Genomic DNA, 25,759 nt, shown 5'->3' on the forward strand with positions numbered 1-25,759 from the left:
CATAAGCAGAAAAAGCCAGAAGTGACACTGTGGCTTAAGTGGGAGAGTGCTAGCCTTGAGCAAAAAGAAGCTCAAAGACAGTGCCCAGGCAGCAGTCTTCTGAGTTCTAGTCCCATGGAACTCTGTCTTCCTTGGCAGCTCTAGGGATGGTTCTCAGGGAAGGAGCATGAGGTTTTCATTAAAACAGAGGTATAAAGATACTATCCTCAAGTTTCTCTCCTCTCCCCTTTCCTTTCCTGTGCTGGGATTACAGAAGTGTACTACCACAACAGGCTATTAAAATAAGATTAATTGGAGACAAGGGTCTCACAGCTTTTCCTTCTTGGGCTGTCTTTGAACTATGATCCTCCTATCTCAGCCTCATGAGGAGCTGGGTTTACAGGCATGAGTCTCTAGCACTGGGCTAAAACAGATTTTTCAATACCAATAGAAGGAGCTTGAAATACGGTTGAGTGGTTACCTAGCACGCATGAAGTTTGCTTCTTCAGTACCACATAAGCCGAAAAAGCCAGAAGTGGCGAGATCTCAAGTGGTAGATCTCAGTCCAACACCAGCCCCGGCACAAAAGTCCAAGAACATAAACCGGAAGTGGTGCTGTGGCTCAAGGGGTAGGGCGTGCGCCTTGAAGAGCCCAGGGACAGCGGCCAGGCCCAGAGTTCAAGTCCCACGACGCCAAGAAGCACGGTCCTGGTTCGCAGCCCCAAGAAGGCCTAGCGACACAACTTCCGGTGCAACCTCTCTGAAGCTTCAGGAGCAAGTCCGAGCGGATGTTGACGGTCTTTGCTATAGCAACGGACACGAACCCGGAAGTGACGACACCGGAAGAGGATGTGAAGCCGGGCCGAGCACCCACGTGGGTTCCGCGCGTGGGTCTGCTTTGCTTGTAAGCCGGTCTGGAAGTCAGACTCAGTTTGGCCAGAGTTTGGTGGCCATGGGTCGCTCGGGGAAGTTGCCCTCCGGGGTGTCGGCTAAGTTGAAGCGCTGGAAGAAAGGCCACAGCAGCGACAGCAACCCCAGCATCTCCCGCCACCGCCAGGCCGCCCGCAGCCGCTTTTTCAGCCGGCCCTCAGGTAGTCGGACGCTCAGACCCGGGCGCGGCCGAGCGTCCGCGGGATTCGCAGAGCGGGTGGGTCCCGGTGGGTCCGGTGCGCGCCGGCGTTGAGCCCCTGATCTCGTGGAATGTCGGGTCTGGAGCTCACTGAAGGGCCTTGCGGTTCCCGCTTCACAGCTGAGGAAACGTGTCACGGAGAGAAGGTGACTCGTGGTGTCAGGTTTGGGACGGGTGGCCAGCTGTCACCCCGCGCCCACGCCTGGACGTGTTTCAGGGACGCTGAGATTGCCCTTGGTTTTCGGAGTTTTGGCATCCGGCGGACATTTGAGGGTGTTTGTGTCGCAGTGGGCGTTAGAAGTGTGGATCTCATACCCTGTCCCTGCCTCGCTTTCTCAGGGAAGAGTGACTTGACAGTGGACGCCGTGAAGCTGCACAATGAGCTGCAGTCAGGGTCCCTGCGGCTGGGCAAACGCGCAGACCCCGAGATGCCCATGGAAGAAGACCCGGCGCTGGCTGTCACCGAGAAGTCCTCGGGCACGTTCCTGAGTGGTCTGTCAGACTGCACCAACGTTACGTTCAGCAAAGTTCAGCGCTTCTGGGAGTCTAACTCTGCGGCCCACAAGGAGGTAGGGGGCAGGAGAGCAGAAGCCAGACTCTTGTTTTGTTTCTCTCTCTCCCCGCCCTCTCTCTTGTCGGGGTGATATGTAGAGGGTTAGAGTTACATTTGACAAGTAGTGGGTACATTACTTCTCCCCCACCCCCACACAGTCCTGGGCCTCCTTGAACTTAGAGCCTGAGCACTGTTCTTAAGCTTTCTCAAGGCTAGTGCTCTACAACTTGAGACACAGCACTTTTCCTGTGTATGTGGTACCAGGGAATCCATCCCAGGACTTCATGCATGCTACACGAGCACCGGGCTCCCAGCCTGGCTGGTACATTACTTTTTTTTTTTTTTTTTTTTTTGCCAGTCCTGGGCTTCAGCTCAGGGCCTGAGCACTGCCCTTGGATTTTCTTAAGGCTAGAGCTCTACCACTTGAGCCTTAGCACCACTTCCAGCTTTTTCTACATATATGGTACCAAGGAATCAAACCCGGGTCTTCATGCATGCTAGGCAAGCCCTTTAACCACTAGGCCAAACTCCAGGCCTGGGTGGTACATTACTTTTTCTCCTCCTCCTCCTCCTCCTCCTCCTCCTCCTCCTCCTCCTCCTCCTCCTCTTCCTCCTCCTCCCCCTCCCCTTCCCTCTCCCCTTTTCCCCTTCTCCCCTCTTCCCTCCTCCTCCTCTTCCTCCTTTTTCCCCTCCTTCACCCTCCCTCTGTCCCTCTTCCCCTCTCCTTCCTCTCCTCCTCCTCCTCTTCTTCTTCTCTTTCTTTCTTTCTGTCTGTCTGTCTTTCTTTTTGTGGGTAATGGGGCTTAAACTCTGGGCTTGGGCACTATCCCTGAGCTCTTCAGCTCAAAGCTATTGCCCTACCCCTTGAGCCATAGCACCACTTCCACTTTTCTGGTGGTTAATTGGAGTTTAGACTCACACAGACTTTAGTGCCCAAGCTGGTTTGAACTGAGATCCTCAGATCTCAGCCTCTAGAGTAGCTAGGATTATAGGCTTGAGCCACCTAGTCTAGCTGATATATTACTTTTTGATACACCTTCCCATGTTTTTCTCCCACTTTCCCTCTCTGCACCCTGCCAGTCATCTTGTTTTTCCCCTTCCCTTCCTATTGCAGATAAACAAATTAACATATATACAATTTACTCAGTAGCAAAGTCCGATTGTTTTTTCTCTTTTACAACTCGGGTGACAACAGCTGATCTAGATGATGTATCATTTCTCCTGTTTTTTATTTACTTATTTATTTTTTTTGTCCCCAACAATTTATCCACCTAGGATAAGAATGTTTTGTAAGAACATGTTTTTTGTTATTTTTTCCTGCTATGGAGTAAAAGCCCTTGAGGATAGAAATATTTTCCAGAGACCTCCTCAACCATACATAAGATTACATGTTTATATTTTTCTTTGTTTACATAAAAAGTGTCAATACAAAGAGAATAAAATGTGAGAACTTTTTGTTGTTGTTGGGGTAATGTATAGAGGGGGTTACAGTTACATTCATCAGGTAGAGGGTGAGGGTGCATTACTTCTCATACATTGATACCCCTTCAAAATGTGAGAACTTTAATATTTCTCTTCTTTGCAGCAGTTACTAGTATGGGCCATTATGTCTCTTAAACCAGCACTATTCAATAATAATGTAAAAATGCTTACATTTTCTTTCTTTTTTTGGAGGGGTGGGAGTGACTTGAGTGATAGGCCTGAGCTCTGTCCCTGACCCCTTCAGCTCATGGCTATCTCTGTACCACTTGAGCCATAATGTGTCACTTCTGGTTTTCTGGTGTTTAACTGCAAGATAAGTGTCTCATGGACTTTTGTGCCCTGGGCTGGCTTTGAATCCAGATCCTCAGGTCTCAGCCTCCCGAGTAGCTAGAATTACAGGCTTGAGCCACCTCACTGGGCTTTGACTCTTACATAAGTAGATTGTCAGATTGCCTGTCTGCCTCCCAAGCACAAGGCTCAGATTTAAAACTCAGGACCACCAAAAATAGAATAATAATAAGTTACCAAACAGGTAAGAGTAATCTTAGTATATTTAACCACTATATCAAATATTATCATTGTGACACAATATTTTTTATTTTTTAATTTATTTTTTATTTTATTTTTGCCAGTCTTGGGCTTGAGCTCAGGGCCTGAGCACTGCCCTTGGACTTTCTCAAGGCTAGCACTCTACCACTTGAGCCTCAGCACCACTTCTGGCTTTTTGCTATGTATGTGGGGTACTGAGGAATTGAACCTGGGTCTTTGTGCATGCTAGGCAAGCACTCTACCACTAGGCCAAACTCCTGGCCCCTACAATTAATATTTTTTAATGAGATTTTTTTTTAAAAAAGACACAGAGAGAGGGGAGCCAGTATGTTATCCATATTGGCTCCAAACTCTTGGGTTAAAGGGATCCTCCTGATCTCAAGTGTCATTTCTTAATAGTACATTATGAATCCCCTATTGATCACTGTTCCAGTATTTGCTACAGTGAACATCCTTGTGCATAGATCTTTGCACACTTATGTATGCATTTCTATAAGAAATAATGGTACTTGGCATGGGATTTGGTAATCATGTTCTAAGGCCTCTTGTTTGCTAGACCCTGTGGTATGTACCCCAGGTCTACATGCTCTTCCTACATTGTCTCTGGACTTGTCATGAGATTAGTTTATGAAAGAGAAAGGAAAAGAGGGAATCTGAAGGTATGTCACAGGTGTTTTCTTCCTTTACAGATCTGTGCTGTTCTTGCTGCAGTCACAGAGGTAATTCGCTCGCAAGGAGGGAAGGAGACTGAGACTGAGTACTTTGCTGCTCTGGTAAGTATGACAGGGTGGATGTTCTGAGTGGAGATAAGCAGGTTATGGAGAGACCACATAGAGAACCACAACTTGGAGCCAATAAAAGTACTTCTGTTGTTCCTAGCTGGTTGGTTAAGGCTGTTACATTATTTTTCTTCTTGTTCCCTTTTTTCTTTCCTTTTTTGCCAGTACTAGGACTTTGAACACAGAAGTTGTGCTTAACTGGCAGTTGCTTTACCACAAGCCATACCCCCAGCCCCTTTCCTCTCTCTCTCTCTCTCTCTCTCTCTCTCTCTCTCTCTCTCTCTCTCTCTCTCTCTCTCTCTCTTTCTTTGTCTCTCTTTCTTTGTCCTGGGGACTGGGGTCTGAGCACTATCCTTGGGTTTTCCCCCATGCTAGTACTCTACCACTTGAGCCACAGCACCACTTCTGGCTTTTCTATGTATGTGGTACCAAGGAATCTAACCCCCCGGGTCTTCATGCATGCTAGGCAAGCACTCAACCATTAGGCCAAACTCCCAGCCCATCTTTTTCTTTTTATCTGAGTCAGACTCAAATCCAGTACCTGATGCATTCTCTCATTTGCTAGCACTCTACCTGGAATATGGTCCTTCTACTTGAGTTTCCTAGGTAGCTAGGATGACAGGCCAGGTCTATACCACCACACCCACTTTTTTTTTTTTTTTTGGTGCTGGTACTGGGGCTTGAACTCAAGGCCTGGGCATTGTCCTTGAGCTTTCTCAAGGCTTGTGCTTTACCACTTGAGCCACAGCACCACTTCAGGATTTTTCTGTATATGTGGCACTAAAGAATTGAACCCAGGTTTCTTGCGCGCCAGCCAAGCACTCTACTACTAGGCCATACTCCTGGCCCCTCCTTGAGCCCTTTGCTCAAGGCTAGTACTTTTACCTCTTTTTTTTTTTTTTTTTTGCCAGTCCTGGGCTTGAGCTCAGGGCCTGAGCACTGTCCTTGGACTTTCTCAAGGCTAGAGCTCTACCACTTGAGCCTCAGCACCACTTCTGGCTTTTTTCTATGTATGTGGTACCGAGGAATCGAACCCGGGTCTTCATGCATGCTAGGCAAGCACTTTAACCACTAGGCCAAACTCCCGGCCTACTTTTACCTCTTAACTCTACACTTTTGGTAACTAATTGGAGATATAGTCTCTTGGATTTTCCTGCCTGCCTAGCTTTGAACTGAGATTTTCAGATCTCAGTGCACTGAGTAGCTAGGTTTATAGTAGGTGTGAGCTACCATTGAATACCCACACCAAGATTTTTAAGCTATTGATCTCTTTTTGTGTTAATTTAAATAGGTACACATTTGAAATACCATGGTAAAATCCCTTGGTACAATTAATATACACAAAGAGAGACAAGAATGATTACAGGAAAGTAAAACATGTATGAAACAATGACAACTGGCAAGGTAAATGAGAATGAATATAGTTGAAGTAGTTTATTACTCTAGAGCAGTGAAACTTGCTGAAATTGTTTTAAAAGGGGAGACGAGAGGAAGCTGGTGGTAGATCACACCTGGAATCCTATCTAGTCAGGAGGTTGAGATCTGAGGATCAAGGTTCAAAGCCAGCCCAGGTACTAAAGTCCAGGAGCCTCTTATCTCCAGTTCTCCAGAAAACTGGTAGTGGCACTAAGGAGTAGGGTGATAGTCTTGAGCTGAAGAGCTCCACGACAACTAGACCCAGACTTCAAGCCTCACAACCAGAAAAAAAAAAAAAAATTAAAAACAAAAAATAAAAGTGCAGCAGTGGAAGGGGAAAGTTATAGAGGAGGTGAATTTGATCAGAGCACAAACAATCACAATCACAGTGAGATCTTCCCTATAATGAATGAAATCTTTACTTTCTATGACTTTTCTTGGTGGGTAAACTTTAGTGTCAACCTTATCCACCTCTCAATCACTCTCATTTATCTTCTTTTTTTGTTCTTGTTGTTGTTGTGGTTCTTTGTGCTACTATTGGGGCTTAGAGCTTAAACTCTAGGCCTCATGCTCTCTTGGCTTGCTTGCTCACAGCTGCTGTTCTACCATGTAAGCCATAGTCCTCAGTCTGGCATTTTGCTGATTAGTTGCTAATTGAGTGTCTCAGACTTTCCTGCCTGGACTAGATTCCAACCACAGTCTTCTGGGTCTCAGTCTCCTGAATAGCACTTGGCCCCCTCCTCCTTTTTTTCTTTTGTAGTTTTTGTGTCAGTCTTGGGGACTGAACTCAGGTGCTGTCCCTGTGTCTTTTTTTTTTTTACTTTTTGTCAGTCCTGGGGCTTGGGTGCTGTCCCTGAACTCTTCAGCTCAAGGCTACCACCCTACCCCTGGGCCTGGACATTGTCCCTGAGCTCTTCAGCTCAAGACTACCACCCTACCCTTGAGCCAAACCTCACTTCCCATTTTCTAGAGGTTAATTGGAGATAAGAGTCTCAGGTCCTTTTCTGCCCTGGGCTGGCTTTGAACCTTGATCCTCAGATCTCAGCCTCTTGAGTAGCTAGGATTACAGGCGTGGCCATCTCATGCTTCCTTTAGAATTTTTTTTTTTTTTTTTGCCAGTCCTGGAGCTTGAACTCAAGGCTTGAGCACTGTCCTTGGGCTTTCTCAAGGCTAGAGCTCTACCACTTAAGCCACAGCACCATTTCCGGCTTTTTCTGTGTATATGGTACTGAGGAATCAAAGCCGGGTCTTGGTGCATGCTAGGCAAGCACTCTACCACTAGGCCAAACTCCCAGCCCCCTTTTAGAAATTTTTTATGCTGCATATAGTGACTCATAAATGTAATCCTGTCTAGGAAGCTGAGATTGGGAAGATTGTAATTTGAGGCCAACCTGAGCAAAAGGTCTTCAGAATCCCATTTCAGCTGATTTAAAAAAACCTGAACCAGATACCAGCACTAGCCTTCAGAAAGAAAGCTCAGGGACAGGGCCCAGGACAAGTTCAAACTCCAAGACTGCCACCTACCCTCCCCAAAAATCTGGTCTTAGTTATATGTGCCTGCTATACTACCTATGGGGAAAATGTAATAGAATTGCAATTTAGGTTTGCCTGGCAAAATTAAGATCTTGGTGGAAAAAAAAAAATTAAAGAAAGCTGGGTGCTGATGATTCATGTCTATAATCCTAGCTGCTTGGGATGCCAAGATCTAAAATGTTGGTTTCAGCCCAGCTAAGACAGAAAAGTCTTAGCTCTGTGTCTAGTTAGCCAGCAAAAAGCCAGACTGGAAGTATGGCTCAAGTGGTAGAGCACTTGCCTGGTAAATACAATTTCAAGTTCAAAACCTAGTATTGCTAATAAAATAATTTCCAAATACAGTCATAGGTTCCATAAGAACCTTAATGTACCATGGAGTTTTCCAGAAGTCATGTGATATCTAAGGGCAAATTTTTAACATCTGGCAGTTGATTTGTGCTTATGAACTTCTGACACCATAATTCTTGGTTGTAATTGCTCTCCTGGCTCCCTTCTCTGCCTCTGCTTTCCAATCTGTAATGTGCCACTTTATTCTATTCATGTTCCCTCCTTCTGGCCCTCAGATGACAACAATGGAAGCAGTGGAGTCCTCAGAGTCTTTGGCCGCTGTCGCTTACCTATTGAACCTTGTCCTAAAGCGGTAAGTCCTGGCTGTAGTGTAATTCCCAAGTCTCTATAGAGCAAAGAAGGTAATGTGAACGAACAAGGAAATCAGGATGGAAAATTGTTCTTTAAAAAGATACGGGGCCGGGAGTTTGGCCTAGTGGTTAAAGTGCTTGCCTAGCATGCATGAAGACCCGGGTTCGATTCCTCGGTACCACATACATAGAAAAAAGCCGGAAGTGGTGCTGAGGTTCAAGTGGTAGAGCTCTAGCCTTGAGAAAGTCCAAGGACAATGCTCAGGCCCTGAGCTCAAGCCCAGGACTGGCAAAAAAAAAAAAAAAAAAGAAAGATACTTGAGGCCAGGAGTTTGGCCTAGTGGTAGAGTGCTTGCCTAGCATGCACAAAGACCCAGGTTCTATTTCTCTGTGCCACATACATAGAAAAGGCTGGAAGTGGTACTGTGGCTAAAATGATAGAGCCCTAGCCTTGAAAAAGCCTAAGGACAGTGCTCAGACCCTGAGTTAAAGCCCCAGGACTGTCTGGGAATGTGACTTAGGGCCAGAGTGCTTGCCTAACATACATGAAGCCCTGGTTTTGATTCATCAGTACCACATAAACAGAAAAAGCTAGAAGTGGTGCTGTGGACAGTGCCCAGTCCCTGAGTTCAAGCCCCAGGACTGACTAAAAAAAAAAGATACTTGAAATGCTGTTTTTTGTAGTCTGTAGTCTCATCTAGCTTAAATGGCAGAGACTTATAGTAGGGATTGTGTGAAGATCTGTGTTTAGATCCTTCTGTGGGAGGCCTAGGCAAGAAGATGTTGTTTGAGGCCAGCCTGGGCTACATAGTGAGACCCTATGTAAAGAAAAGATTCTTAGCTGGATGCTGTGGCTCCTATACTCCTAGCTTCTCAGGAGTCTGAGATCTCAGGATTGAGGTTTGAAACCAGCACAGGCAGCAAAGTAGGAGACTCTGGTCTCCACTCAACCATCAAAAAGCCAGAAGTCAAAGTGTGGATCAAATGCTAGAGCCATAACCTTGAGCAAAAAAGCTGAAGGACAGTATGTAGGCCCTGAGTTGAAGCCCTAGTGCCAGCATAAAAGCTAAACAAAGGATTCCTGAGTTCTCATATATTCTGGAGACTGATTGGAAAACAGTATGAATATACTTACTACTGAACTGAGTGTTTTAATGTAGTTAATATGTACTTATTATGTATATATTATTACAACAGAAGAGTTTAAAATAAAAATTTAAGGATCAGGAGCATGGCCTAGTGGCAAGAGTGCTAGAGTGCTTGCTTCCCATGCATGAAGCTCTGGGTTTGATTCCTTGGTACCATATACACAGAAAAAGCCTTGAGAATGCCCAAGGACAGTGCTCAGGCCCAGAGTTCAAGCCCCACTGGCAAAATAAATAAATAAATAATATTTAAGAAGATACTCAAGTATTGGGATAGCATTCTACATCAGAATGTGGGAGTGGCTTGGGCCTGAGTAAGTGTTGGTACCTGGGGAGCTGATAGCTCTGGGAAGTGAATAGGGGGTGGAGGTTGAGACCTTCACCAACATAGGGCAGAGGGGATAAGTGAGTCATGGAACACTTGTGAGAAGTGGGAAGATGAGGAAAAGCCAGAGCTCAGGTGTCCTGGGAAGTACACTTTGAAATGGGTGACAGGAAGGATGAGCTGTCCTACGTGACTCAGTCAGTAGCACTCTCACGGTAGTCCAGTTCCTTCCTGGGCACCACCAGGGCCTGTACCAGTTGCTTTTCAAAGTTCCCTCTGAAGTAACTTTTTTTTTTGCCAGTCCTGGGCTTGAGCTCAGGGCCTGAGCACTGTCCTTGGATTTTTCTCAAGGCTAGAGCTCTACCACTTGAGCCTCAGCACCACTTCTGGTTTTTTCTATGTATGTGGTACCAAGGAATCAAACCCGGGTCTTCGTGCATGCTAGGCAAGCACTCTACTACTAGGCCAAACTCCAGGCCCCTGAAGTAACTCTTTTCATTCTCCTTACAGAGTGCCCAGCCCTGTGCTCATTAAAAAGTTTTCAGATACCTCCAAAGCCTTCATGGACATCATGTCTGCCCAGGCCAGCAGTGGCTCCACCTCTGCCCTCCGATGGGTTAGTTTGTGTCTCCTTGAGCCCCCTGCCTTTCCCTGCAAGGAGTTCAGGCACTTTGAATCCTTAGACAGCGTCCTTTGGGATCTTGTAGGGTTGATGAGTACCTGGGCTCCCTTTCACTCTCACTGAGGCTGGTGATCCTAAGGCATTCTTAACTCTTCTTTAAGGTCCTGTCCTGCCTGGCCACCCTCCTGCGGAAGCAAGATCTGGAGGCCTGGGGGTATCCCCTGACCCTTCAGGTATATCATGGGCTGCTGAGCTTCACTGTGCATGCCAAGCCCAAGGTGAGATCACTGCATCCCAGAAGATGGGGAAGAGCAGACTTGTGTGAGTGGGGTTATAGAGATGGCCCTCAATGCTGGCCGTTTGCCGAGGATCTGCTTCCTGCTTCTAAGGCCACCTCAGCGGCAGCCACACTCCAGCAGGGAATTAGTGTCAGGTCCTCAATCTCTCCTGCCTCCTCAGCCAATGACTTGTTGATATGTCTGTCTCTTATTATGTCTCTATCTTGGCAAGGAGGTGGCATCCTAAGTTGGATTCTGGATTCAGAACTGTATTGGCACTTGGGGCAAGTTATTTATGTCTCTACACCTGGGATTCCTGGCTATAAAATAGGAATGCTAATTTCAACCTTGTTGCAAGGTTGTGGAGAGGCTCCAAATTTGATTTGTTGTTCAGATTTTTTTTCTCTCTTTTTTTTTTTTTTTGGCAGTCCTGGGCTTGAGTTCAGGGCCTGAGCACTGTCCTTGGACTTTATCAAGGTCAGAGCTCTACCACTTGAGCCTCAGCACCACTTCCAGCTTTTCTTTATGTATGTGGTACTGAGGAATCAAGCATTCTACCACTAGGCCAAATTCCTGGCCCTTGTTCAGATTTAATGCCATGTCTGGCTTATAGTAGGTGCTCAGTAAGTAGGGATTGGTCATCTTTTTTTCTGTATGGTTAGGGGTATACAAAAATAATTCCCAACCCAGAATCCCTCACTTGTACTAAGAAGCAATTAGGGCAAAGAGTCTCATACCTTCTTTCTTGAGAGTCTTTATGATCTTTCCCTTACCCTCTGGGTCAAGGTCAGCACTGAAAAGTCACTTTACTGGAATGGCACCTTCTTGACCACTATATATAAAGTTTTCTAAAAAAATTTTTTGTCTTCCAGTGTGTTCTCCTGTGGAATGTAAGTTGTCTATTCTATTTCCTGACAATTTGTAAACACATAGAACAGTGCTTGGCTTGTGCCACTTAGCATTTACCAGATATTTGAAGGAATAAATCTCTGATGGATAGATGAAGGCAGTCAGACTCAGATTTTCAGTTGGGTTTGCTCTTGGCCATTGGGTACATAAGTACAGAGCTCTGGATTCTGTACCTGTGAAAGCCCAGCATTGTTACAGATATGTAGCAGCTATTCAGTCAGTGCTTGCTGATTGGTAGAATGTTGATCCCCTTTTCTTGACCCATAGATTCGGAAGGCTGCTCAGCATGGAGTATGCTCAATGCTTAAGGGCAGTGACTTCATGTTTGGTGAAAAGGCCCCTGCTCATCATCCTGCTGCTGTCTCTACCGCCAAGTTCTGCATCCAGGAGATTGAGAAGGCTGGAGGTGAGAAAGCAAGGCCAGGGCTGGGGTAGGGTAAATGATGGTAAGTGGAGGAGAATTAGTCATAAAATTCTTCTTTTGGGGGCTGGGAGTTTGGCCCACAGAACTGATGCTGTGGCTCAAGTGTTAGAGTGCTAGCCTTGAGAAAGCCCAAGGACGGTGCTCAGGTCCTGAGCTCAAGGCGTAGGACTGGCAAAAAAAAAAAAGGGCTAAGATGTGGAGAATCTTGGTTGAAGACCAGCTTGGCTTCACCAGACTCCATTTAAAAAGTAATGATCAGAAAAATGACTCAAGTGGTAGAGCTCTACTCTTCAGCAAAATGAAGCTCAAGGACAGTGCCCAGGCTCTAAGTTCAAGCTCAAGGACTGGCACATATGAAAAATAAACAAATGGGCTAGGGGTTTGGTCTAGAAGTAGAGTGCTTGTCTAGCATGCACAAAGACCCAGGTTCAATTCCTGGGACCACATATATAGAAAAAGCTGAAAGTGATGCTGTGGCTCAAGCGGTAGAGCTCTAGTCTTGAGAAAGTCCAAGGATAGCGCTCAGGCCCTGAGGTCAAGCTCCAATATTTGTAAACAAACAAATAAGAACAAAGTAATGAAAAGAAAGCAAGGATAATGTAACTCAGGTAGTAGACTTCCAGCTTAGCAAGTGTGAGGCAAAATTCAAATTTCTCCTTTTGTCTATCAGGCTCCAAGGAGGCCACCACCACACTACACATGCTGACACTGCTGAAGGACATGCTACCCTGCTTCCCTGAAGGCCTAGTGAAGAGTTGCAGTGAGACTCTCCTACGTGTCATGACCTTGAGCCATGTGGTAAGATCAGGCCACAAGAAGGAAGGTGATCCCACAGTAGTTTCATTTGAGAAACCCATGAGCAGGCAAAAAGCAAGACCTAGGTGGGAGCAAAATACCTGTAGTCCTAGTTATGTGTTCCTCTGGGAGGGTCTGAGCTCAGGAGTTTGAAACCAGTCTGGTCAACATTGCAACAACTCAAATCTTTTTTTTTTTTTGTCCAAAGTGGGGCTTGAACTCTGGGTCTAGGCGCTGTCCCTGAGCTCTTCAGCTCAAGGCTAGCACTTTATCACTTGAGCCACAGTGCCACTTCCAACAACTCTCTCTTTTTGTTGTTGTTGGTACTGGTGCTTAAATTCAGGGCCTGGACACTGTCCTTGGGCTTTCTCAAGGCTAGAGCTCTACTGCTTGAGCCATAGCACCGCATCAGGTTTTTTCTATGTATATGGTACCAAGGAATCGAACCCAGGTTTTTGTGAATGCTAGGCAAGCACTCTACTACTAGGCCAAACTCCTGGCCCTCAACAATTCAGTCTTAATAGTAGGACCTAGGATCTTTCTGCCCTGACCTTTCTCTTAAGGTAAAATCCAGGATACTTTTTCATCCAGGATAAGACTGAGCTGTATCGTAGTCCTGGTATAGTTAGAAGCTGACTTTATTAGTCAGGTCAGCATGAAGAACTGTTGGATTGGTAAAGTGCCATCTCAGCCCAGGAAGCTGAGGTTTGGAGGATCACAGTTCCAAGCCAGGCTGGACAGAAAATTGCAAGACTCCATTTGGAGTTAACCAGCAGAATACTGGCTAGAGAGGTACTTAAGTGGTAGAGTGCCAGCTGGGTGTGATAAAAAATAAGTAGTAGGGCTGGTAGCATGGCCTAGTGGTAGAGTGCTTGCCTAGCATGCATGAAATCCTGAATTCAATTCCTTGGTAACATACACAGAAAATGCTGGAGGTGGAGCTGTTTCTCAAGTGGTAGAGTACCAACCTTGAGCACAGAAGTTCGGGGATAGTGCCCAGGCACTGAGATCAAGCCCTGGGACTGGCAAAACACACATACTCACACTCTCACACACACACACACACACACACTAGCTTGAGTGCTTGAGTACAAGCCCTCATAGTAAAATTCTTTTAGGATTGTAGTTTAGTAATACAGATCACAAGTTCAAGCCCCAGGACTGAGGGGAAGAAAATCCTAGCAACAATACGTTTATATAGTGTACAGATCATTTATAATGTCTACTTCATTGTAGTTTATCATTGCTGGGGATTGGAAACCCACTCTTTTTTTTTTTCTTTTTTGTTGTTGTGGGTCATGGGCTTGAACTCTGCCTGAGTGCTGTCCCTGAGCTCTTCAGCTCAAGGCTACCACTCTACCATTGAGCCAAGCCCACTTCCCGTTCTCTAGAGGTTAATTGGAGATAAGAGTCTCCGGTCCTTTTGTGTCCAGGCTGGTTGGCTTTGAACCTTGGTCCTCAGATCTCAGCCTCCTGTGTAGCTAGGATTACAGGCCTGAGCCACCATGCCCAGCTGAAAACCCAGACTCTTAAATGGTCTAGGTAAGCATTGTGCCACTGAGCTACACCTCAAGCCTGGCATGTATTCTCTCCCCCCCACCCCCCCTGAGTTCAAGCCCCAGGACCTTCACACACAAAAGAAGTGACAGTGAGTGCTCAGAGTAGCTGGATATGTGAAGCATATTTGAAGTCTGCGGCTTCCTCCTAGCTCATCTGGTAGCATGAGCGGTCAAGGGATTTGACTGGCATAGGCTCTGTCCCTGAGCCTCTCTATGCTTAAGGCTAGCACTCTACCACTTGAGTCACAGTGCTGTTTCTGGCTTTTTCTGTTTATGTGGTACTGAGGAATTGAACCCAAGGCTTCATGTATACTAGGTGAGCACTCTACCACTAAGCCCCATCCCAGCCCTATATTTTGTATTTTTAGTATTTTTTTTCTGTTTCTCCATTGTTACTATTTTTATATTGTATAAAGATTCTTTTCTTTGTTTTCTTTGCTTTTTTTTTTTTTCTTGTTTGTTTGTGTGCTAGGGAGTGCACTCAGGGTCTTGGGTATGCTACCACTGAACAATATCCCTAGTGTAGTCTAAATCCTTATCATTTCATGTTTTTTTGTATTTTTCCCCCAGTGGCGCTCTCTCTCTCTCTCTCTCTCTCTCTCTCTCTCTCTCTCTCTCTTTCTCTCTCTCTCTCTTTTTCCTATATATGTGGTACTGAGGAATTGAACCCAGGTCTTTGTGTATGCTAGGCAAGCAAGCACTTTACCATTTGGTCAAACTCCTGGCCTTACAGCTGGCAACTCTTTCTTTTTTCTTTTTTTTTTTTTTTGCCAGTCCTGGGCTTGGGCTCAGGGCCCGAGCACTGTTCTTGTACTCTGCCACTTGAGCCACAGTACCACTTCCAGCATTTTTCTATGTATGTGGTACTGAGGAATCGAACCTGGGTCTTTGTGCATGCTAAGCAGGCACTCTACCATTAGGCCAAACTCCCGGCCCTGGCAACTCTTTCTCCCAGTTGCTCATAGCTGGCAACTCTTTCTTCCAGTTGAGTGACACCTTCACTGCTAGCCTTTTTCTGGTTAACTGGAGATAAGACTCTCTCAGACTTGTCTTCCTGGGCTTGCTTCAAATCTTAATCCTCAAATCTCAGCTAGAATTAGAGGTTTGAGCCCCTGGGATTCCATTGCAATTTCTTATGAAAGATAGTGCTCAAAGCTGTGTGTCAGTGCCTCACTCCTGTGATCATTGCTACTCAGAAGGCTGAGATCTGAGGATTAAGGTTTGATGGCAGCTCAGGAAGACAAAACATAGCTGAGAGACTCTTACCTCCCAAGTAACCACCAAAAACGCAGTAAGTGGAGCTGTGGCTTAAGTAGTAGGGTACTAGTCTTTTTCTTCTTCTTTTTTCCTTCCCTTCTCTTCCCTTCCTTCCCCCTCTCTTTCTTTCTTTCACCAGTCCTAGGGCTTGAACTCAGGGCCTGAGCCTTTTCCTTGGACACATTTTGCTCAAGGATAGCGCCCTGGCACCACTTCTGGCCTTTTCTGTGTATGTGGTACTGAGGAATCGAACTCAGGGCTTTGTGCATGCTAGTCTTGAGCTCAAGGACAGTGCCCAGACCCTGAGTTCAAGCTCTAGGACCTTCACATACAAAAAAAGTGACAGTGAGTGCTCAGAGCAGCTGGATGTGTGAAGCATATTTGAAGTCTATGGCTTCCTCCTACCTCATCTGGTAGCGTGAGAGGTCAAGGGATTTAGGGCTCTGTGTGGTCTGTGTTATCCCTCAAATCCTGTATGTTTCTTTCAGCTGGTGACTGCCTGTGCCATGCAGGCTTTCCACAACCTCTTCCATGCCAAGCCTAGCCTGAGTACCCTGTCAGTAGAGCTCAATGCCCAGATTATCACGGTGAGTCCTGATGCAGAGGAGACTCTGCAAGGTGGGTTCCTAAGGATGCTGTGCTAGAAGCACGAGCTAAGCTGCTTCCTGTCTTCAAGTGAGGGTGGACAGGCTGAAGTGCTCCAGTGGAGACCAGTAGACACGTACGAAGGCTTTTGATGTTACCTCAGTGTCCACTGGAGCTGGGTTCTGGCGCTTTCTTTATCTAGTTGATCTCAAATGGTATCAGCATGGTCACATTGTTACAGATGCCTCAATCAGGGCTCTTAACCTTAGAGATCTTTTGGAGAGGACATAGCACCCCCATTCACCACCCTGTTCCCAGATTTATTCACATGCATTCCCCTGGAGAAAGGTTCTAGTTTCTGTTAGAACTACACAGGGTTTATGAGCCAATCAGGTGTCTGCTTCCAGAGCATCAGAACTAGAAGGACTTCATGAAACAGGGAATGTCAGATCGTCTGGGAATCCCCACCTGTGACCACAGCATTGCTGGTACCCTGTGCCACTGCTGACCAGCTTTCTCACATATCTGTCTTCTAGGCCTTATATGACTATGTTCCCAGTGAAAATGACCTACAGCCCCTACTGGCCTGGTTAAAGGTCATGGAGAAAGCCCATATCAACCTGGTAAGGTAAGAATATGGCAGGGAGCACCCTGGGCCTGTCTCTAGGCTGCTAGCTTACATCCAGATGGAAGGGATGTGCACAGATGGAGAGGCCATCTGGCTTCCTGGCCACTGGAGGCTCCACATGGAGTTTGCTACATCAGCTCTGTCGCTGGGAGGTACATATGAGGTGGACTATAGCTGGTTTAATTCCTTTCCCACCAGAGTATCTTCAACCAACTGGCTGTGAACAGATGAATAGGCACATGATGTGTTGGGGATACTGCAGACTGGTTTGGGACTTGGGATTTTTTTTTTTTCTTACACTGGGACCTGAACCCAAGGCCTTATACTCTCATTTGGCTTCTGCTCACAGTTTTGTTTTAGTACTTGAACCACACCTCCAATTTTGATTCCTTTTTTTTTTGGCCAGTCCTGGGACTTGGAACTCAGGACCTGAGCACTGCCCTTAGATACTTTTTGCTCAAGGCTAGCGCCCTGCCACTTGAGCCACAACGCCACTTCTGGCTGGCTTTCTTTCTCTCTCTCTCTCTCTCTCTCTCTCTCTCTCTTTCTTTCTTTCTTTCTTTCTTTCTTTCTTTCTTTCTTTCCTTTCTTTCTATTTGTGGGTCATGTGGCTTGAACCCTGGGCCTGGGCGCTGTCCCTGAGCTCTTCAGCTCAAGGCTACCATCCTCCCCCTTGAGCTATAGCCCCACTTCCTGTTTTTTAGTGATTAATTGGAGATAAGAGTCTCACTTTTAGTGCTCAGGCTGGCTTTGACTGCTCTCCTTAGGTCTCAGCCTCCTGAGTAGCTAGGATTACAAGTGTGAGTCACTATGCATGGCCATTTCTGGCTTTTTCTATATAGGTCTTCATGCATGCTAGGCAAACACGACTAGACCAAATTCCTGGCCCCTCCAGTTGTGATTATTGCCACACTCTTGGTTGTGCCACCTTGTACACTGGGTTTTTCCACCAGGGTATAGCAGCACTACCAATTCAGTACCTATCAGAGCTGATAACCTCCTCCTCTTAGTCTCATAGTCCTTAACCCAGCTTTTGTTTTCAGTCTGTATGCATTCAGGTCGGGGCCTGGCTACTTCCTAATGTTCTCACTTTTCTGAAATAAGATTGAGAAGAAACAGTATACAGTAGTCAATGTGCTCCCTACAAAAAGACATTTTGCCTGGAGGGAGTATCTCTAAAACCCAATGGCTTCCCCTAGTGGCCCATCTGGATCTGTTTTCCATGAAGGCTGTCCTTGTCCTGCTCTGAACCAGGCCGTGTTGGGTGCTTTATGTGTATTGGTTTGTCTCCCTTGTCACAATGGCTCTTCAAGGCAAGATCTTAGCTCTGCTTTATGAACCGGAAGCTGAGGGTTGGGGGCAGAGCTCCTCAAGTAGGAAAGTGCATAACTGTCAAGGGTAAGCCCAAACATCTGTTCCAAAGGGGAGAAAAAAAACAAAACAAAACTAGAAGCAGAAACTGTTTATTTTATGTGGTTGACACAGCTACTGCAGCTCCTACGCAGGTATCCTTTTAACTGAAGGGGCAGGAAGTAGCAGAGTCATTCTCAGGATTATTCTTATAGGAGTATCCCCATAATTGTGCCCTGAAATATGTCTTAGGATATTGTAGCAGAAAGCAGTGGCCAAAACAGACAGAAAACCCCAAAAGGCTACAATGACCCTGTCCCATTGCAGTGCCGACCCAGGAAAGATTAAATATAATCATGAACAAGCGAAATGATAAAGTATAGCTGGGAGTGGTGGTGTAGCACTATAATCCCAGTACTCAGGAAAGCAAAGTAGGAGGATTGCAAATTTGAGTCTGTTTGCACTACATAGTGAGTTTGATACCAGTGTAGGAGACCCTACTTCAAGTGAGTAAAAAAAAAGGAAGTGTATGTGCTCCTATGAAAAGAATTCCAAGGGGCAGGGAGTTTGGCCTAGTGGTAGAGTGCTTGCCTAGCATGCACAAAGACCTGGGTTCGATTCCTTGGTACCACATACTTAGAAAAAGCCAGAAGTGGTGCTGAGGCTCAAGTGGTAGAGCTCTAGCCTTGAGAAAAATCCAAGGACAGTGCTCAGGCCCTGAGCTTAAGCCCAGGACTGGCAAAAAAGAAAGAAAGAAAGAAGAAAAGAAAAGAAAGAAAGAAAGACAGACAAAAGAATTCCAAGACACAGGGGAGAACCACAGGTGCAGTGCCAGAGAGTATGAATCCTTACCTCACTAGACCAGGTGCAGTGTCAGAGGATGTATCCTTACCTCACTAGACCAGGCTTGGTGGTCTTGGCAAGTTACTTGACTTTTCTGTGTCTTAACTTCCTGAAAAGTTGGAATAACAGACTTACATTATTAGTTGTTACAAGGTTACAGTGAGTAAATGTATGTTTTTACATCAGTGCCCTAATGGAAATGTTAACAGTTATTTTGTATTCTGAAAGAGGCTGGGCATCATAGTATAGGCCTATAATCATTGCTATTTGAGAGATGGAGCATCAAAGGATCAAAGTCAACCAGAGAAAATATTGGTTAGACAATATATCAACAAATACACCAGTTGTGTTTTTCTGGTTTATAATATCAGCAACTTGGGAAATGTAGATAGGGGCACCTTGATCCAAGTTTGGCTCTAGGCCAAAAGACCAGGATACTCTCACTAAAGCTAAAGCAAAGAATGCTGGGAGATATGGTTCAAAACCGGAGGAAAGGCTGGGCAAGAGCATGACATGTTGAAAGCTAGTATGTAGTCTGGACTAAAAAAAAGAAATGCTGGGGGCTGGGAGTTTGGCCTAGTGGTTAAAGTGCTTGCCTAGCATGCATGAAGACCCGGGTTCGATTCCTTGGTACCACATATATAGAAAAAGCTGGAAGTGGTGCTGAGGCTCAAGAGGCCCTGAGCTCAAGCCCAGGACTGGCAAAAAAAAAAGAAAAAAAAAATGCTGGATGCCAGTAGCTCACGGGCCTGCAGTCCTAGCTACATAGGAGACTGAAATCTATCTCTATTCAAAGCTAGCAGGAGTTGGATGCTGGGGACTCACATTTTTAATCCTAGATACGGAGGAGCCTGAGATCCTCAGTTCAAAGCCAGCCAGAGCACAAATGTCCATGAGACTCTTATCTCTAATTAACCACCTGAAAATCAGAAAGTGACACGCTGGCTCTAGTTTTTAGCTAAATAGCTCAAGGACAGCGCTTGCACCCAAAGTTAAAATCCCATGAACAACAATGACAGAAAAGCCAGCAGGAAAGTTGTGAGATTCTTATCTCCAGTTAATTACTAAAAAGGCAGAAATGGAGCAGAAAAGCTTAGGGTCAGTGCTCAGGTCCTGAATGTAAGCTCCAGGACCACCAGTAAAAAAATAAATAAAGGAGGAGGAAGAAGAAGGGAAAGAGAGGAGGAAGAACATTTTCCTTATTAAGTCCACCAGAGGGCCAGGAATAAGGAAGGCATGTCTTTCACTCTACTCTGAAGAGCTGTTTGAATTTTTCACCACGTGTGTTAGCACATGAACAATGTAATGTAGTGATCACCTGAGGAGCCCTGCACATAAATGATAGTTTTCATATCTGGGCTTCTGGTCAGTCCCTGGGGCTGAAGACCAGGGTCCTCCCTATCCTCATCCCTCCATACACACATGCATACAGAAACTTTTTGTCTCGACAGGTTGCAGCGGGACCTGGGGCTGGGCCACCTTGCTCGCTTTTTTGGAACAGCGATGACTTGTCTTCTCTCACCTCACTCTCCAGTGGTAATAGCTGCCACCCAGAGCCTCAAGGTACTGACTCCTTGCCAGCCTGAGCTTTAAGGGAGCAGAAACACGGGTTCTGCCTGCTGTCACCTCCCCACTCAACATCTCCATACCCAATTAAGCGGGACTTCTTCCGATGCAAGACAAGTTTCTCCGAAGCTTCAGAAAGCAGCTTCTCAGGTGGGAAGAATGGGATTGGGAGCTGTCTTAGTTCAGACAGCCTATGGCCTCTTTTTTTGCAGGAGATCCTAAAAGAATGCGTGGCTCCACATATGGCCGACATCAGCACGGTAACCTTCTCGGCTTCAGGTCCTGCCCAGTACATTGCCAAAATGTTTAGGTAAGAATATTAGTGCAGGTTTGGTGGCTCATGCCTGTAATCCCAGCTACTCAGGAGGCTGAGATCTGAGGATCAAGGTTTAAAATCAGCCTGGACACTAAAGTCCGTGAGACTCTTGTCTCCAATTAACCACTAGAAAATCGGAAGTGGCACTGTTGCTCAAGGGGTAGGACAGTAGCCTTGAGCTGAAGAATCCTGAGTTCAAGACCCACAACTGACCAAAAAAAGAGTATGGACTCTGAGTCCCTTCCTCAGAGCCTTTGCACCTGGAGCTGGGCTTGAATCCAGCTCTACCAGTAGTACAACCTGGACATATGCTACAATTCAGTTTCCTCATTGTTTGGAAGGGGCTCATTGAGTTCTTTATGCTATTTTCATGTGTAGTTGCACTGTATTTCAAAATTATTCACCCTCAATCTTCCTTTTCCCCTTCTTTTAATTAGTCCTTCAGTTAGATTCATGTTTTTGTGTATCTAGTTTCTAAGAGTTGTACCGCTTGCCTTTCCTTGAGCCATTTCCTTCCATACCAGCTGGGGCATCTACTTATGGTGCCAGTTATTGTCATCTGGCTGGGGCCCTGATTGTATCTGCACCCTGGCAGGGCAGTGGAGGAGGGCCTGACATATAAATTCCACGCATCCTGGAGCTTTGTGCTACAGTTGCTGTGTGTCTTCTTTGAAGTATGTGGGAAGCAAGCTCATCCTGTGATGAAGAAGGTAAGCTGGAAGGGGATGGGACTCTTAGACTGTGGGCTTCTGGAAGGCCCCATGTCTGCTGTCTTTGAACTCTGCATCTGCACCAACTGTCCATAGCAGTTTCTACTATTATGTCCCCAGAGCACTTGATGGGCAATGTGGGAAGAAGATGAAGATGGGTGGGAGGTTACCTCCCCCCTCACACACCTCTAAATTTTATTGATATTCTTGTTTTTTTGTGGTGTTGGAAATCAAACTCAAGACCAGCTAGGCAGCACCCTACACTGAGCCAGAAAGCATATCTTTCTGGGTAACCTCTCTTCATCCTTTTGTTTTAGTGCCTTCAGTCCCTGTGTGATCTGCGCCTCTCCCCTCATTTCCCCCACACGGCAGCCCTGGACCAGGCAGTGGGGGCTGCAGTGACCAGCATGGGACCTGAGGTGGTGTTACAGGCTGTGCCTTTGGAAATTGATGGCTCTGAGTAAGTGTGACCTAGGTTTGCATTGTGGGATCCTCAGCAGAGTCAGATGACTGTTCTCCCTGGGAAGGGTCCACTGGATTCTCTGTTAAGCGCCTTTGAGTTGTCACCTATTCCTCACTAGATCCTTCCCTTCCTGCCTAGAGAGACACTGGATTTCCCCCGGAGTTGGCTGCTGCCTGTTATCCGGGATCATGTACGGGAAACACGGCTTGCTTTTTTCACTACTTACTTCTTGCCACTGGCTAACACCCTAAAGAGCAAAGGTAAGAAGCCCTTCCCTGGTATAGCTGAGGCCCTTCAATATCTGGAGCCTCAGTTGAAGGGATCAGTTGGGGGCTGCCAGCCTACCAGTACACCCAGCCTCCAGCACATTGTGCTGAATCTGTGCCAAGCACATGGTCAGTGAGTGCCTGAGTGCCCTCTTATAGGAGCCTCTGCTCCCTGGGTCTTATTTTTCCCCCTTGAAATGGCTTCTGGTGGAAGCCATTGAGCTAGAAGTTTCTTTGTTCTATCTGGGGCTTAAAATAAGGGCATGGACACTGACACTGTCATCACTTTTTTTTTTTTTTTTTTTGCTCAAGGCTAGTGCTCTACCACTTGAGCCGCAGCTCCACTTTGGGAGTTTGGGTGGTTACTTGAAGATAAGTCTCACAGACTTTCCTGCCCAGGTTGGCTTTAGACCATGATCCTCAGATCTCAGCTTCCCAGAATAGCTAGGATCATAGGCATGAGCCACTGGCACCCAAATTAGAGATAGACTTTCAAATTTTTTTCTTAGGCCTGACAGTGAGACTCATCTATAATTAATGACCAAAAAAAAAAAGCCAGAAGTGGTGCTGTGGCTCAAGTGGTAGAGCACTACATTGAGCAAAATGGAGCTAAGGAAGGGACAGTTCCCAGACCCTGGGACTGGCAAAAAATAAAATAAAATAGAAAAGAAAAAGAAAGAAAGAAAAGATGAACAGGATAATTACATTGTGGGGTTAAATGAAACAGCCATATAAGGTACACATTAAACAGACTGCCTCATAGAATCTTCCCAACTTTTTAAGTGCACTAAACATACAGATGGATACATGTATAGTACATTTTTGGTTATATTTTAAAATTTATGCATGTGCTTAAAGAAAAGGAAAATTCATGAGAAACAGATTATCCTGGGACTGACTGTGGAGAGGCATCTTTCCATTTTCCATAAGTGTGTTTTTATTTTTTAAGAGTAAGTGCTGGGGGGCTGGGATGTAGCTCAGTGGCAAAGCTCTTGCCTAGCTAGTGCAACATCCTAGGTGAGATCCCCAGTACCAAAAAGAAAAGACAAAAAAAAAAGAATAAGTGCTGGGGCTCTGAGTGTGGCCTCATGGTAGAGTGCTCACCTAGCATGAATGAAACTGGATTCGAGTGGCTCAAGTGGTGGCAGAGTTCTAGCCTTGAGCAAAAAGTATCCAAGGGCAGGCCCAGGCCCTGAGTTCAAGCCTCAGGACTGGCAAAAAAACAAAAAACAAAACTGCCATGATTTAATTTGTGGGAGATTTCACCCATATTCCCATCCTTACTGTTAGATTTTTTGGTTTTGATATAATGAGGCCCAATGATCAGCCGGTTCCCAGCACCACACCATGTCTTTATTATACATTTCAGCAATGGACCTTGCCCAGGCAGGCAGCACAGTGGAATCCAAGATCTATGACACATTACAATGGCAGGTAAGGATCAGTTGAGGAGGAGGACATGGAGAGAAGAAACAGATAGGAGCATGAGTCATTGGTGTCATTCTCCTTTCTCCTTCCCCAGATCTGGACCCTTCTCCCTGGATTCTGCACAAGGCCCACCGATGTGGCTGCCTCCTTCAAAGGTCTGGCACGAACATTGGGTACAGCCATCAGCGAGCGTCCGGACCTGAGAGTCACTGTGTGCCAGGCCCTGCGTACCCTCATCACCAAGGGCTGTGAGACAGGTATGCTTGATCTCCTTGGTAGTTGCTAAGAGAATGATACAGATCCCTGTGCTTACCTACTGGCTTACTGTGGCTCACTGTCAGTTCAGCCTGCAGAAGTTAGAGTCACTCCTTCTGTAGCTCATGGTACACTGTGGCTGTGCTACACCTGGGACTTAAGAGTTAACTGGTGATAGTCTTCCCTGCAACTCTTCTTCTTTGTGTGTTGACAGTTGCCATAGGAGCTCCTAAAGGGAACCCAGTGACCACTGAGATGGGGTTAGTTCTATCCCTTTGATGCAAACTTACATCTTCCTGCCAGATGCTGACCGTGTGGAAGTGAGCCGTTTTGCCAAGAACTTTCTGCCAATCCTTTTCAACCTATATGGGCAGCCTGTTGGAGAGGGGGACACTCCAGCCCCTCGTCGAGCTGTGCTGGAAACCATTAAAACTTACCTTACCATAACAGACTCTCAGGTGAGCTGCTGTGGGAGGGGATTGCTCTTAGGTGGGCTCTGATTGATTGGGCATGTTGAAAAGACTGAGAACCCATCTTCCTGACTCATAAGGCCTCTGTCATTTGGAGAACAGAGGGCCACACACAGCAGTGTGGCTCAGGCTGAACTGGAGGCTCCTAAACTGTGTAGGCAGCTCTGGCAGCTGCTACTGTGCTTATTCTGTCTTTCTCTCTTCTCGGGACTGCCAGTTGGTGAATGGTTTCCTGGAAAAAGCCAGTGAGAAGGTGCTTGATTCTGCCAGCTCTGACTTTACCAGGTAATGTTCCTAGGGCTTCTCTTCTTGAATTGGGTACTCAGGAAGCTAGAAATGTATCCAGTAGACCCTCTGGAATTCCTTAGGATTGAGAATGTCCCAGGGCCAGGAGCGTTACCTAGTGGTAGAGTGCTTACCTAGTATGCACGAAGCCCTGGGTTCCAGTCCTCCGTACCACATACACAGAAAAAGCTGGAAGTAGTGCTGTGGCTCAAGTGGTAGAGGTCTAGCCTTGAGAAAGTCCAAGAATACTGCCCAGGCCCTCAGTTCAAGCCCCTGGACTAGTGAGAGAATGAGAGAGAGAGAGAGAAAGAGAGAGAGAGAGAGAGAGTGTTCATGTCTCAGCTCTACCAAGAGGACTAGTTCCTAGGCCTTTTAGCCTGATAAGGCTGAGCAAGGACAGAAGACCAGCTGTTTGATTCAAGTCCCAGCTCTACCACTTTTGAGCTGTTACTACCCAGTCTATATCTCTGAGTCCTCATCTGTAAAATAGAGCCTACAACAAGCTTGTGTAAGGTTTGAAGAGGATATATTTGGAATTTACCAGGAACAGTTTCTGGTGTATAACAAGTCTTCATTAGTTGGTGGCTGTGGTGGTTCACTCCTTCCAGGCCTCTATCCTCATGCTGTGTGTTCTCACATTCCTGTAGCTGGTAAACATAAGAAAATGTTAGCCTTGTCCTTCTCCTGCTTCCCTTATCCCCTCCCTGGTCTCTTGTTCTGAGCAGATTGTCTGTCCTGGACCTGGTTGTAGCCTTGGCTCCTCATGCTGATGAATCTGCCATCAGCCAGCTATATTCCACCATCCGGCCCTATTTAGAGGTGAGTTCCACATACCTTCACTTGTGGGGAGATGGAGCTCCAGAAATTTAGGAGCCTGTCTTGTTTTTATCACTTGCTTTCAACCTAGATCAAGCCAGTCCTGGGCTTGAGGTCAGGACCTGAGGAACACTGTCCTTGGGCTTTCTCAAGGCTAACACTCTGCCACTTGAGCCACAGCACCACTCCCAGGTTTTTTCTCTGTATGTGGTACTGAGGAATTGAACCCAGGTCTTTGTGCATGCTAGGCAAGCACTCTACCACTATGCCAAACTCCTGGCCCCCCCATCTGCTTTTTTCTATAGTGGCTTCCCCTTGTAACCGTCCTCTCCACCCTGTCATACAGGTCCAAAGTGACAAAAATGCACAGCTGTGCTCTGGCTTCACTAGCTAAAATGTCTTGTAG

General features: G+C 46.2%; 1 protein-coding gene across 2 annotated transcripts in view; it reads left to right on the forward strand.

Moving 5' to 3' along the window:
• The first annotated feature begins 839 nt into the window (after positions 1 to 839).
• Rrp12 (ribosomal RNA processing 12 homolog) overlaps positions 840 to 25,759 on the forward strand; it is a 36,068-nt gene continuing 11,148 nt past the window's right edge. For both annotated transcript variants that reach the window (XM_090346146.1, XM_090346147.1), the window contains exons 1-20: positions 840 to 1,070; positions 1,448 to 1,677; positions 4,382 to 4,465; positions 7,984 to 8,060; positions 10,039 to 10,144; positions 10,312 to 10,428; positions 11,605 to 11,743; positions 12,432 to 12,559; positions 15,861 to 15,959; positions 16,494 to 16,585; positions 20,230 to 20,341; positions 20,557 to 20,654; positions 21,256 to 21,370; positions 21,688 to 21,830; positions 21,972 to 22,093; positions 23,469 to 23,533; positions 23,622 to 23,784; positions 24,086 to 24,240; positions 24,470 to 24,537; positions 25,263 to 25,356. In XM_090346146.1, the coding sequence (XP_090202272.1) occupies positions 932 to 1,070; positions 1,448 to 1,677; positions 4,382 to 4,465; positions 7,984 to 8,060; positions 10,039 to 10,144; positions 10,312 to 10,428; positions 11,605 to 11,743; positions 12,432 to 12,559; positions 15,861 to 15,959; positions 16,494 to 16,585; positions 20,230 to 20,341; positions 20,557 to 20,654; positions 21,256 to 21,370; positions 21,688 to 21,830; positions 21,972 to 22,093; positions 23,469 to 23,533; positions 23,622 to 23,784; positions 24,086 to 24,240; positions 24,470 to 24,537; positions 25,263 to 25,356 (2,346 nt within the window). In that variant the 5' untranslated portion in view covers positions 840 to 931. The remainder of the gene's footprint in view (positions 1,071 to 1,447; positions 1,678 to 4,381; positions 4,466 to 7,983; positions 8,061 to 10,038; positions 10,145 to 10,311; positions 10,429 to 11,604; positions 11,744 to 12,431; positions 12,560 to 15,860; positions 15,960 to 16,493; positions 16,586 to 20,229; positions 20,342 to 20,556; positions 20,655 to 21,255; positions 21,371 to 21,687; positions 21,831 to 21,971; positions 22,094 to 23,468; positions 23,534 to 23,621; positions 23,785 to 24,085; positions 24,241 to 24,469; positions 24,538 to 25,262; positions 25,357 to 25,759) is intronic.

This window comes from Megascapheus bottae, chromosome 15, assembly GCF_031878675.1.
Source record: "Megascapheus bottae isolate mThoBot1 chromosome 15, mThoBot2.hap1, whole genome shotgun sequence".
Taxonomy (NCBI): Eukaryota; Metazoa; Chordata; class Mammalia; order Rodentia; family Geomyidae; genus Megascapheus; species Megascapheus bottae.